The sequence below is a fragment of the Xiphophorus maculatus genome, chromosome 22, assembly GCF_002775205.1.
Source record: "Xiphophorus maculatus strain JP 163 A chromosome 22, X_maculatus-5.0-male, whole genome shotgun sequence".
NCBI classification, from domain to species: Eukaryota; Metazoa; Chordata; class Actinopteri; order Cyprinodontiformes; family Poeciliidae; genus Xiphophorus; species Xiphophorus maculatus.
Window position 1 is genome coordinate 27,239,836 of NC_036464.1, and position 14,238 is coordinate 27,254,073.

At 39.7% G+C, this 14,238-nt stretch overlaps 2 protein-coding genes across 7 annotated transcripts in view; one reads left to right on the forward strand and one right to left on the reverse strand.

The window, feature by feature from the left end:
- LOC102229953 (pro-neuregulin-3, membrane-bound isoform-like) overlaps positions 1 to 14,238 on the reverse strand; it is a 441,303-nt gene that overhangs the window by 95,976 nt on the left and 331,089 nt on the right. The window lies entirely within an intron of this gene.
- Positions 5,541 to 13,405, forward strand: LOC111606787. Of its 4 annotated transcripts, none has more exons than XM_023328066.1 (3): positions 5,541 to 5,709; positions 6,656 to 6,909; positions 6,953 to 13,403. In XM_023328066.1, the coding sequence occupies exon 3, from the start codon at positions 7,456 to 7,458 to the stop codon at positions 9,175 to 9,177; it is 1,722 nt and encodes a 573-aa protein (XP_023183834.1). In that variant the 5' UTR covers positions 5,541 to 5,709; positions 6,656 to 6,909; positions 6,953 to 7,455; the 3' UTR covers positions 9,178 to 13,403. The 4 variants fall into 4 exon arrangements, with proteins under 4 accessions (XP_023183834.1, XP_023183833.1, XP_023183835.1 ...); XM_023328065.1 differs by having other exon boundaries at positions 5,541 to 5,688; XM_023328067.1 differs by lacking the exon at positions 5,541 to 5,709 and having other exon boundaries at positions 6,234 to 6,909; positions 6,953 to 13,405.

The following is a 14,238-nucleotide window of genomic DNA, read 5'->3' on the forward strand; positions in this document are numbered from 1 at the left end:
AGTTACAACATCATTATTTCTGACCTAAAGCCCTCAAGCTCAAGACCAACTGGATTTAAAACTTCATAACAAGGAAGAAAACTGATTTCATGGAGAACTTTAAAACAACTCACATGCTGCAAACCAATTATTTTGGAGGTATAGCAGCAGTTTAGAGGGAAAATCAAAAGCCAAACGAAAAGTGATAAAAAACAACAATGTTATTTTAGCTAATGATAGCTATTATCATTAGCTAATGATAATAGCTATTAGCCAAAAAAGAAGCATTAAATTAGGAATTGAAATCAGGAAAATAAATATTGCCAGTACTGTTGGTTATTATTTTAAGCTAGAAAAACCCTGAAGAGTTTCTCCCCACACAAAGGACAGGCCAGTATACAACCACACGTTTTCTACAGGCAGTGTGGAGAAATTAGAGTTTAATCAAAACATACCGGTGGCAGAAAAAATATTATTTCACAGTTATTGCAGTTTGACTTGAACTGCTTCCTGACAAGAGGAACAGATGCCCAAATCTTGATAGAAACAATTATTATCTTTATCCTTAACTGTCATATCTGACATCTATTATTCCCAATAATGGCTTTTGTTAACTGCAGGAAACATGAGAACATGTAATCTCTCGTGTATCTATTTGTATTTAAAATACTCTGTACTACTTTTCATCGAAGCTGTAATTCTTGAAATACCAAAATGTTATAAAACCAATGCAAAGCAATTGTTCCAATTTTAAAGAAAACAAAAATATAAGCATAAATCCATCTCACATAGGAAAAGTTTCACAGATTATTACCTGGTTTAAAGACTCAATCCAGTTCTACTGCCATAAACAATAAATTCTGAATCAAAAAAAATTAAAAGAACGTGAATATTAAACTTTGTTTGGTTAATTCTCCTCTGATCAGTGATTTTATACAGTCAATCTATCAGTTATAGTATTTAGCTTTTGAATTAGATGTAGCACCATTAGTGTGGCACCGTTAGCAGCTAAATGTTAGCCAGAGAGAATTTGTACAGCGCTTACATACAGTTTGACATTTCTTCTCTGACACAAATGCTGCTATAGGACAGATTTAGGGTCCGGACCTGCTCTAAAAGTAGGAAGTGAACTATAGCACAGGGCATTCTGGGTAAATACAACCAGAACAAAAACACGTGTTTAGCACTAGCAAGAGAAATGGCTTGTGGTCTTTTCCCAAAGATAAAAGAGAAATTGTAGAACCAATAAACTTTCACCCCACTCCATTTCTGTTTACATTTTGTAATAAACACAGTTGTGTTCAGTGTCGTCTTCAGAGGTTTCTGTGTCATTTCCTTCAGTGGTACTTGGTGTAGCACCACTACAGGCAAGGATGGGAACCACACCAGATGAAAATATAGCAAAATATCACAAATGTTGCTTGGTTCCCAATCAAAATGAGTCTTCTGGACTATCAGATATTAAAATACCCTTAAAATCTGGTCATGGCTTTTTCAGAGCTACTGTAAATGGGTGCTGTCAGGAGAAATCTTTATTAGTCGGCTCCGGCATTCAACCGGATAACAACTCAAGGGATACTACTTTTTTTTTCTTCAAATTCAAAATAATTGTGCCAAATGTGGACAGGGTGCCAAGCTTAAAGAAATCACATTAACCAATATATGTGGTTCATAGTAATAACATTTTGTTAATATCTCAGCCACTGATGCTATACATTTAAAACACATTTGGAAAACATCAAACAGTACAGGCTATTTTTCCCCCAACCATGATGTCACATAAAAAGCACAAATAGAAGCTCTGCAGCAATAACAGGACACGTGATTTGTATTCACATAAAGCTTGAAGTGACGACTTTATTTTATTTTGTTCTCTGTTATTACCCTTTTTGTGAACTCTCATACAAAACAGGATTGCTTTCATGGACATGGTCATGCTTGATAAAAGTGTCAAGTATATCCTCAGAAGGAAGAAGAAAATCAAAGGTATTAAAGAAGACCAGCAGACGAGTTCGGCTGCAGGGCTTCTCCTCAGAAAATGAAGCCTAATGGCTGCGCTGTGCTGCCTACAACATTAGAGTATGGCTTTCATTTTAAGCCTATAGATTACTACTTAATCCATATGTTAAATTAAAACAGTGTTTGTCAAGGGTAATTACATTGTAAATGTAGGAAAATACAAGAAAAATCAAATAACCCTGGTACAATTTCTATAAAAAATAAACTGATAAAAATACAGTGAACCCTCGTTATAACACGGTTCACCTTTCACGGCCTCACTGCTTCATGGAGTTTATTGTGCAGTTTTTTTTTCCACAGTGCATTGTGTTCTGCGTCCTGATTGGCTAAACAGTCTCCACGCTTCTCCTTGTGTGCCAATAACGTTACGGTATTTAAATATACATAATACAGCTTGGCAAATTTTGGCAAATATTTTTGCCCAGAAGAAAAAAAGAGCAACAACAACTACCTATGTTCTTCTCTCAAAAAACACACCTGCTCCACAGGCTTCAGGAGAAAAAGCCACTAGAGAGCGGAGTCAGGCCGCAGCGTCACAGTCAGAGGAACAGTGAAATACGCGAGTCACAATTTGTCCTACTGTACTTCGTATTGATGATTAAAGTGATTATTTTACTGTAGATATTTGTAAGAAAGTGTTCTATTTGTTAAAAAAAATGCTTAGGCCTGAAAACAGGTTTTGTTTTTTTGGTTTCAATGTAGAGTATTTAATTATGCTGTGTAATAATTGTAAAAAATAAAGGCAACTACTTCACGGATTTCGCACATTATGGGTTCTTATCGGAACACAACCCCCACGAAAAATCAGGGTTCACTGTATACAGAAAAAGTGGTTTACATAATATTCAGTACATATGTACATTAAAGCTGCATAGAAGCAGCTCAGAAAAGACCTGGATTTTAGAAGATTTCTGCTTCGATTTGATTCTCATCACAAAGTTGTGAACTCATTCTCTGACCAGCTGAGTTGGACTTTACTGTCTACAGCTAAAGACAGTAAATGCTTCAAGTGATCCCAAAATGGGATCACTTGAAGAAAGCTTTAGTTGCTCTTTGGGATCGACAACTCTTTAAAGATTTTGAAACTTTAGAACTATGTTGTAAGAATTGTAATCTAATGGTATAAAACAAAAACCTATGTGAGATTGAATTCTTTGAAAATTTCATTGGAAGAAGCTCAAGCAGCTGCTGCATAATTTACAGTAATACAGCTATCGTCAATAAAGGAACCACTGAAACTTGTATTTCAATCATCCATCCATCATCTCTACATGCTTGTCCCTAGTGGGGTCATGAGGGGTGGTGGTGTCGATGTCCAGTGGTCACCCTGGACAGGTCGCCTGTCCATCGCAAAGCTTGTATTTCATTCTGGACTAAATCTGTTGTTTGGTTGATTTGTTAAAAGATAACAGAAATGATGAAAGAGAAAGAATGTTTTTGGTTTTTTTTAGAGAATCACTAAACCTCTTATCATAGTGAACAAAGCAACAATGACTACAGTAGGAGAAGACAACTAAAAGAAATATTTTCATCCTACAGCTTTCGTTCTTGTTGAGCATTACATTATTGTTCTCAGAATGTTGCTGAAAATAAAGCAACTAAGATGGAGAAACTTGTAAAAACACCCAAGCCAAAAGTTCCAATACTAAAAACCTGTTGTCAACAGCTATGCACGCTGGGGAAGCTTTGAGCAAGAGGAAATAGGAAATAGTTATGGTATCACAAGAGAAAAGGTTTATGCAAGACATCCGCCACAGCGCCGTGGGCCTGAAAAGCGTTGCGCTTTGTGTGACCCAAAAAGACCTGAGAAAGACGCCCTGTGCAGACATTCAACAAGGGAATACAGATGAGAGCAGAGATACTTCCCCTTCCATCAAAGGTTCTTTTGTTCAGCTATTCCCCAAGAGTCGCTGAAGACTCTGGGTGGTATTTTTAAACAAACTTGAGGAATAAAAGAAGACTTAAGGTACGACACAAATGGAGACATCTGGAAGTGTTTGACATGTTGTGGTTGATATGATTCTCTAGAGTCTGAAATGTGTTCCGCAAAACTAACCAGACACATCTACTCTGTATCTAATAATGTGAGAACACAATGATCTCTTCATTGTATGCTATAGAACTGTTGTCCATGGACTGGGACTGACACACCATTCCTCAATTCTGCAGTTAGCTGATTACCTTAAAACTAAACCTAAAAGTTGTGCAGAGACTTTTCGGTTTTATGACTTCTGTAAAATATGAGATATCAACTTCTGGACCAAATCCTGGTTGATGGCTACAGTGAAGGTAACTGTTGCCATGGTGAGGTATTAGTGCCAAAATTGAGACTATTGTGCACCCAGGATTGGCTACTTCCTTCCCACAGGAGGTATTTATTCCAAAGGTAGCTAGCGACAATGTGTGTTGACCATTTTTCCTAAAGTATGTGTCAAAACCACAGGTTGTGCATCCAAGAAATGCTAGTTGTTAGCCTCTCCGATGTTAGCACCAGCCTATCTGTGCTTAAGGACAGCAGAGGGTGAAGTGTGACCAGCCTAGGGTTGTTGGTCACTAGCCTCTCCAATGCTAATGCAATGCAGTATTCTACTTTACACTTGGCAGACCTGGCTGCTCAGTTACTGCTACTAGTCTGTCATTCAGATCAGTAGCTGGCATCAAAATAAATATTGTCTCCTGCTACAAGGAGATAGCCACTGTTGGGTGTGCAATAGTCTTAATTGTGACACTAATACCAGACCACACTGTTGCTAACTCAAGAAGACAATGGCTTCAACTGAATCTCACTCTCTTCAGTTCCAAACAGTCTGCTAATCAAATAAAGTGAATACAAAAAGTGTCTTTTACAGCTTCACCTGTGCGGAAGCTAGAAATGAGGTTGTAAAGTGAAATAGACCTCAACATGTATACATTTTTCTATTACTTGAAGCTGTAGCTGGGCTGTTGCATAGTAAACATTTTTTAGGCTTCTGCTCCGTGTGAGATAGAAACACTTACTGCACAGACATGTTGATACACCACCTGGTTTCAGAATGTGAACGAGTTGAGAAAAAGGGAAAGCTTAGTGGAATGGGCCCCTCTATTGCAAGCAGTGAGACAGGAGCAAAGGACGCCAGCTCTAGTATTAATTAGTCAGGTGAAATGAGTAGACTGCATCATTATATTGGCAATTAGAGCAGGATCTATTTCTCTGGCACGCCGACGGCGACGAGCAAGCAGGATGAGGGGTTCGAAAAGCGACTAAGAAGCTGACTGAGCCACAAAGAGAAAGATTGAGAAAAGCTGCTGGGAGAGAGATTTGAAGAGAGAAGGAATGTTGTGGGGTTGAGAGTCATGAAAAGGATTTATTGCTAATCCTGGCAGTGATAGTCAGCTTCCATGATCCCCACCACCCTGAAGAGCGCAAACATTGAGATATGTTGATAGAATGCAGCACATTTCCTGGATCTGTCTTCCCTTTCAGTGCGCTGATGTCATCTTACACTGGGTGATGGATGACTTAAACTGTTGTTGAAATGAACAGATGCCTTTGGATGCAAAAACACAATGTAGTGTGCTGCAGTTCATTTTCCCCTCCGGTGTTCACATAAAAGACTCGCACAAGATTTGGAGAAATCAAATTTTTTTTAAAGTTTTTTATTCCTCCTGCTACTATCTGGAAAAGAACAAACTGCATCAAGAACACCGAAAGTAGGTCAACATTCAGTTTCAGTGAGTTGAATCTCTTATTAATGGTCTGATGTTTTTATATTTTGGATGATTTTGCTAACGTCTCATTCTTTTGATAATTAGACTCCTGTTTTAAATTTCAAACGCTGCACGCTGAAGAAAATTTTTGTTTTAAAGTCGCTCTTCCTGGTGTGCAGTGGACAAGTTACCAGTCCACCCTGGAGCACACAGGGAGATTTTAACAACGCGGTAGAAATATTAGAACTGTGTAACGTTTTTGTGCATTATGGCTGCCTTGACATCGACAAACAGCCTGACATATCCAGGTGATGTAGGAAGCTTCTGGCTTTCAGGGGGAAACGGCCTGAGTGTGGAAAAAAAAACAAAACAGGTGACTATAAAATTGCACCCTATGGATTAGATGCAATTTTATACAAAAAAAATGAACAAATAACATTATTGTTAGAGATTTTTTGGTATTATCATTTCATTCTTACTCTGGTTCACCTTAAGTCTATAGATCTTAGTGATTTTCTGTTTAAAGTGATCTTCTGTTTAAAGTGATTTTCTGTTTAAAAAGTTCTCTTCTTTAAATGACCTGGAAGTCACTACTGTCTGTTTATCTTCATGTGAAACAGTTAACAATGTGTTTCTCAGACCTTTGATTAGTTATCACACCTAGGAACTGGGTTGCTAGTTGATTGTATCAGAAGTTTTACGACCTTTGTTGTTTTTCCTGACTGTCCCCTAGGTAGAAATTCCTTAGTCGTAAAACTGTGTTTGATTGTGTTCGTTTCGGGGGCTCCTAATCTTATCAGCACCAGCCCCCTTTGCTTTTGTTTTGTGTTAATAAAAAGACAAGCTCTACTGCAGAGTTTCAGAACACATGGTGAACTGGTCAGAGGAGCAGTTCTCTGTGTTTTCTCCTTTTGCAAAAGCTTGGCTATAAAATTCATATACGTTGTCTGTGGTTCTTTGTTTTATATAGGTTCGAAAGGAAAATACCTATCATTATTTGGTGCCGAAACCCGGGATCTCTCACCTCCCCCGCTGTCAGGCAGAGGAAGACGCGCTGAATCCGTGCACGGCCAGAGTCAATTGGACCTGGAAAGGAAAACCCAGGAAGCAAATTCTTCGCTGGGCCAGCGACGTATCCGACTTTGTCTGCTAACGGCGGAGTGACGAGATCCGATTGGACAACCCGAAAACTACAGAAACGTAGGTGAATTTTAAGTCATATAGGTTTGAGTCCTTGTCAAATATTAATTTGACTAAAGAAATACAGGTTTGAGTCCTTGTCAAATATTAATTTGACTAAAGAAATACAGGTTTGAGTCCTTGTCAAATATTAGTTTGACTAAAGAAATATAGGTTTGAGTCCTTGTCAAATATTAACATTTCAATTTGACTAAAGAATAATGAAGGGTTAGAGTCCCAGTTGACAGAGAGTTTCAACTAAAGGCAAAAGGACAGGCTCTTAGAGCTTCCTTAATTAGAGGACGCCTCTTAAGGGAAAGTCCTCACATAGATAGAAAGTTTGTTATTTGCTGTGCTGCTATTGGTTTTGTTTGCTGTTTTGTTGCTGTGTGTGTGCATGAAGGAGTGAATGGTGTTTCTCTCTCTGGGAGTAAAACTCTCTGCCTTCGGAATTAGAATCCAAAGTGAAAAACCGCTTGGAGCTCAGCTCCAAGTAGAAGCCTGTTTTTCAGGAGGCACTGAGCGCTGACTTACAGCACTTTCTCTGAGAGAGCACGCGATACTAGTATTTTTAAGCTACAACTTTAAACAATGGGAAACACAAATTCCTGTAATTCCTCACTTATTGAGGGCCCCGAAGGGGATGAAAAGTACATGATGTCCAGATTTCCTGGCAGCATTGTACATATAAAAAAATGGAAAAAGAAATATAAAATAGATGGGAAGCTAAAAATTGATCAATGGCAAGCAATTGTGGGAATTTTGGAGAGTAGTGTAGCAAGAAAAAAGGGGATAAAAAAAGTTAGAAAGGAAGATGAACTAAAGTGTGCAAAACTATGGTTAAAAGCAGCCATAGACCGTAAAGAACAAATTAAAAAGGTTAAAGACAAAAGGCAAGCAGATATTGACAGGCGGAATGCCTCGGTGGGACGGGGAGAGCAGGTACGGCCGACTGCTCCTCCCCCAACCGCTGCGACAGATTCGTCTGCCCTTGTCTCAGTGTCACCAAGCTCGGTGGATAGACAGCCGAGTGCACCTTTTAATATCAGTGAGGAAGCCACTATCTTATTTGTAAGACCAGAAGATAATGAGCCCATATTTAGTGCAGTTCAAACCCCTCCTCCAAATATGCAGCCTCCACCACCCTCAGCTCCTCCAACTCTCACTCCAGCAAGAGCCCCAAGTATCAAACTGACCACAGACCCAGTGTCAGTTCACACACCTACCAAAATTTACCCTCCTCTTCCAGTCTCTCCACCCCCATTATATAATGAAGAAAGTGCAGGTCCAAGTGGTCTGGGACATTCATATGATCTGAGAAAGTACAGAACTCCTCGAGTTATGTACAGTTCTGAAGGGGCAGAACAATATCCAATGATCCAGGTCCCAAATCCTAATCCCAGAGATGCCCAGTCGCCACATATTTATGTTTTTAGACCCTGGACCTTGAAAGAGGCCAGAAAGGCGGTAGAAGGAATAACACCTGCATCAGAGGACCCCGATAAGTGGGTAGAAGATATGACTGGATTAATCCATTCATATAGACTAAATGGAGTGGAAGCAGGAGAAGCAGCCATGTCCTCATTAGGAAAAGATTGGGCAAAAGTGAGGGGAAATTATACAGGGAAAGAAACTAATAATAATATGTTAGTTCCAATGTCATACCCTCCAGGAGCCAACCCTGCTCTCTCTGATGCATTTAAAGCACAATGGGACCCATTGTGTGAGAGAGTTAGAGTAAATTTTCGTAAAAGGGCGAATTATAGTCATTTGTCAGGAATTAAACAAAAAGTTGGAGAAGACGTAGACGATTTTCGTCTGCGGTTTGAGAAGGAGTTCAAAGTTCACAGTGGGATTACTTATGACGCAAGAGCAGAGGGTGTATATCAACAACAGCTAAAAAACGCTTTAATGTCAAGTTTCCGCCCTGAAATTGAGGGCTGGATTAAAAAACACCTAGTTGAATATGATGCTGCCTCAGTCCCACAGCTGATGACATGGGCACGTCATGCAGAAAAAGTAGTTAAAAAACCAAAAACAGGATCAGATGTGTTTCATCTGGAGGATTTTGGAGAAGTAGACACCTCTGTCTTTTTCCGCGGCTCCTCAAGAGGCCGAGGGAAAAACAGCAGCAGAGGAGGTCGCTATGGGCAGCCACCCCGAAACTATACCCCTCAAAAACCACAACGTCCAGATGGATGTTGGACTTGTGGTCATCCTGACCACTGGGCAAGACATTGCCCAGAAAACAAAATAAATCACCGGAAGGGTGGCAGATGGGAGAAAAAACAAAAATATAACTCCTCAGCATGACTAGACTTTTCCACAACCAAACAAAACTTAACACCAGATCAAATTGATGAAATAGTGGATGTATGTGCAGCTTGGGAGATGTTAAATGCATTAAAAGAAAAACCTTATATCACACTGATTGTTTGCGGGGAAAAAGTTGAATTTTTATGTGACACCGGTGCATGCAAAACAGTTTTAAAAACTAAAATAGAAGGTGTAAACCCCACAAATGAGTCCATTTGGGTGAAATCTGCCGATGGACAAACACATAGAGAACATATGTCAAAAGGCACATCTTTTAAAGATCCTGAGACAGGAATTAAAATAAAAGCTTCTGTTGTAATGTCACTTAAATGTCCGACAAATTTATTAGGTAGAGACCTAATGACAAAATTAGGGATAGCAGTAGTCCCTGTACAAGATGGCATGAGAGCTGTCAGACTAAAACATTCTGATCTGTACACAGTTCACAAGGATGAAAAAATCTACTGTTCATATGATCTAAAGCCAGCTGACAATCCTCATGTCCCAGGAAAGCTTCTTAGAGAAGCTCGAGGACAGCTGGACTCACCTGAAACAGAAATGAACTATAATCAGTTGCATGTAAAAATGAACATCCTAAATGATCCACAGGATGATTATGTGCAAACGTTTTTAGAAACAAATCCTGTGACACTTGCTGTGACTGAAATGTTCACAGACCGAAGGTCTTATGCAGCTGTGACTGTGCTCCTTCCGACTAGTCAAACAAAGCTGTATAAGTTACCTGCAAACCCATACATTTCACTTTATAAGCCGCATAATATTACATGGGCAGATGTGGGTAACAAAACCAAAATGGCTGTTGAAGCCACAGATTTCAAAGAAGCAGAAAGAATTTCTTGCACTCATTCTGCACAAGCAGCAGAATTGATTGCTTTGACTAGGGCATGCGAACTGGCTAAGGACAAGCACCTGACAGTGTACACAGATAGCCAGTATGTTTTCTCTACACTGTTTTATTTTGCGAAACAATGGGAGCGTAGAGGAATGACAACCTCTACTGGGAGACCAATAACACATGCATCTTTGCTTAAAGATCTTTTACAAGCAATACAACTCCCAACTAAACTAGCTGTATGTAAATGCGCAGCTCACACAAAAAGCAAAGATGAAGTTTCAAATGGAAACAGACTAGCTGATAAAATCGCTAAAGAAGCTGCAGCAGGGAAGCATGGGAAAGGTATTTTCTCAGCACAGACTGAAGGGGAACAACAAATGATAGACAAAACAGTACTAAAAGACATGCAGGACAATGCACCACAGGCTGAGAAAAGGCTGTGGATAACTAAAGGTGCGAAAATGAATGTCGGGAACATTTTTTAGGTTAATGACAAACCAGTGCTTCCTAAGTCTTTATTTAAAGCAGCAGCAATTGTGTCACATGGGCGCTGCCATGTGTCAACTGGGGGGATGGAATGCATAATAAAACAGCATTTCACAACGTATGGTTTAAATTCTTACTTAAAATCTTTTTGTACTGCATGTCCAGTCTGTGTGAAATACAATCCTCAGGGAAACATAAGGCCAAAACGAGGCAGGTTCCCAAAATCATCTTATCCCTTTCAAACTATGCACATGGATTTTATTGAACTTTCACAAAGTGGGCCATATAAATATTGTCTGGTGATGATTGATGCTTTTTCTAAATGGGTTGAAATAGTTCCAGCAAAGCATGCAGATGCTTTAACAGTAGCTAAGGCTATTTGTAAAACTATCATCCCAACACATGGCATCCCACAGACTGTTTATAGTGACAATGGACCACATTTTGTAAACCGAGTGATACAAAACATGGCTACACACTTGGGAATGACATTAAAGAATCACTGTGCCTATCGGCCACAGAGTGCAGGGCTGGTGGAAAGAACAAATGCTACTGTGAAAAGTAGATTAAGAAAGTGCATGGCAGACACTGGCCGATCCTGGCCAGAATGTTTAGACTTGGTGAAGCTCTATATGAGAATCACATCAACAGCTGATGGTCTAACACCTTTTGAAATAATTCATGGGAGAGCTTACAGATTGCCTCTGTTTGCTCCAGACATACAAAAAGCTGATGAAGAACAGACATTAGCAGATTATATGATCAGGACTCTTAAACTGAAGGAAGTGTCCAGTGCGAATTTACTGCCTTCTGATTCTCCTCCTATACAGGAAGCCATTCCACTTGAGCCAGGTGACTGGGTCTACATAAAGGTCATCAAACGAAAGAACTGGACGAGTCCACGGTGGGAAGGACCGTTCCAAGTGCTGATGACCACACCAACAGCTGTAAAGATCGCTGAAAGACCCAGCTGGATACATCTTAGTCACTGTAAGCGGCAGAGAGTGTTGGACCCCTAATTCGGAGTAGGGAGGAAGGTGGGCTTTTAGCCTCTGGGCTACACAGGCATTCTAATTTTTAGTATTAGTTTGTCTCAAACCCAGTGAAGAACTGCTAAGATTCTCACTCTTTTAGTTTGGGGGTTCTGACATCTCTGCACGCCGAGCAGTAATGGGGACTCCATATGCAAGATGGATCTTCTACTGTGCTGTGACTACTGTATGTTTGATGTTTGGAGAAGGAAGTGAGCCTGAGTTCCACCCACACGACTACAGCACCAACCTGTGGTGGAAACTGATGAATAGAACTGCTTATGAAGGACATGCTGTGAACTGCTACGTGTGTGCGCAGCTGCCGGTTTCCATACACAACTCAGGTCTCCGACCAGGTAACATTACAGACGACAAACAGATGTGTCTCTATGTTCTAAGCACCAGACCACGGCGCGTCCCGCCCCTAAGGGGAGACAGACCACGTGAGAAGGATTATTCAGCTGACCTCCGGATGGGTGAGGCTGTGCAAGGACTGTTTCAATCTTTGAATTGTTCACTTGCAGAGGATGTACTTCCTTTTTCGTCATCTCAACAAACTGTATGGAAAATACCAGAGATCATTTCGTTAGCAGGAGCTAAACCAGGATCTCTGGGGAACTGTGTTTATAATAATGGAAATGTTTTTCTAGGGACATTGCCCTGGAACTTGTGTAACAGAGTTTACACCTACTGCGAACCGACACAGGATTACATCACCTGCGTAGCCTGCAGGGGTCAAAGGATGGCTCCACACTGCAAAGGCTGGAAGGAAAACCCAGACTGTGACAACTTGCTTCAGGAGAGGAGTTTCAACATCACGCATAAGATGAAGAGGAGACAAGAGACAACACTGTGCAGCGCCATAGTGCCAGGAGATTATGGCTCAAGGATGTTATCAGATTGGTACTTCATATGTGGAAATGAAGCGTACATGTTCTTGCCGAAAAATTGGGGAGGACTGTGTGCTGTGGTTCCCTTGATCAACCCGATTGCATTCATCAGGAAAGCACAGGATGATTCACACACCCGCTCCAAACGAACAGTTATGTCAGAGGTCAAAAGATGGGGAGGCCTCACAACACATACTGGAGTTCCATGGGAATTCAGGATTTGGAACGGCGGAGAAAAATTTATGCAAAGCCTGTTTCCATGGGTTGGAATAGGTGAGATTCGGGACCACGTTGAGATAAACAGGTACGGATTACTGCGATTAATCAACATCACATACCAGCTGGCCAATGGCACCATGGAAGAACTGACTGAACTGAGAAACATGGTTATGCAAAATCGTGTTGTCCTGGATTTCCTCACGGCCCCTCAGGGAGGGGTCTGTAAAATCATTGGCCCAACGTGCTGTACTTTTGTACCTGATGAAACAGGTACTGGAGGAACTATTTCTGATGCTCTATATGAGCTGGAAGATCTAAAGCAATATGTAGAAAGTGGAACACGCGGCTCAACTTCTTTTGATTTGTTTTCATGGCTTACATCTGGACCATGGTGGAATTTGCTGTTAAAGCTTGTGACACCTATTCTGGTTGTTTTAGTTCTGTTCTGCCTTTTTACGGGTTGCATTATTCCTTGTCTACGAAAAATGATGTTTAAAACAATTAACACAACTGTTATCAGCTATCAGTTGGCAAAGGCATCATATGAGACAACTGAAGATGACCTGTTTCAAGTTTCTGACGATTTTCTGAACAATGATGAAGTCCTGTAATAAATAAACAGAAAAATTCATTTGCTGAATGATTCCTACACTGAAAATGTTAAACAAGTGGTGTTAAGGATGAGAAAATTGCTTTTGATTTTTTGCTGTTTCTTTTATTTTATTTTTTTTCATTTATTGCATTATTTTCCTATTATTCATTGTGTATTTTCTGTGTTTCGCTAAAAAAAAAAAAAAAAAAAAAAATTCTTGCATTTATTGGTTCTTTTCTTTTCTTTTCTTTTCTGTGCATAGCCTTTGCATAAGGTTTAAGCGTATAATGAAATGATAATAAGGGGGGAATGTTAGAGATTTTTTGGTATTATCATTTCATTCTTACTCTGGTTCACCTTAAGTCTATAGATCTTAGTGATTTTCTGTTTAAAGTGATCTTCTGTTTAAAGTGATTTTCTGTTTAAAAAGTTCTCTTCTTTAAATGACCTGGAAGTCACTACTGTCTGTTTATCTTCATGTGAAACAGTTAACAATGTGTTTCTCAGACCTTTGATTAGTTATCACACCTAGGAACTGGGTTGCTAGTTGATTGTATCAGAAGTTTTACGACCTTTGTTGTTTTTCCTGACTGTCCCCTAGGTAGAAATTCCTTAGTCGTAAAACTGTGTTTGATTGTGTTCGTTTCGGGGGCTCCTAATCTTATCAGCACCAGCCCCCTTTGCTTTTGTTTTGTGTTAATAAAAAGACAAGCTCTACTGCAGAGTTTCAGAACACATGGTGAACTGGTCAGAGGAGCAGTTCTCTGTGTTTTCTCCTTTTGCAAAAGCTTGGCTATAAAATTCATATACGTTGTCTGTGGTTCTTTGTTTTATATAGGTTCGAAAGGAAAATACCTATCAATTATATAATTATTTGAAATAAAAAGTAGAATTTTTATTAACTTTTTATTTGTATGAATAAAAAATACAAGAAAAGCAATAAAAAAATAATCTAGTACAAATGAGTTAGTAAATCAAACAAAA

Coding starts and splice junctions, on each gene's coding strand:
- LOC111606787 (XM_023328066.1), top strand. CDS start 7,456: ATGGGAAACACAAATTCCTGTAATTCCTCACTTATTGAGGGCCCCGAA.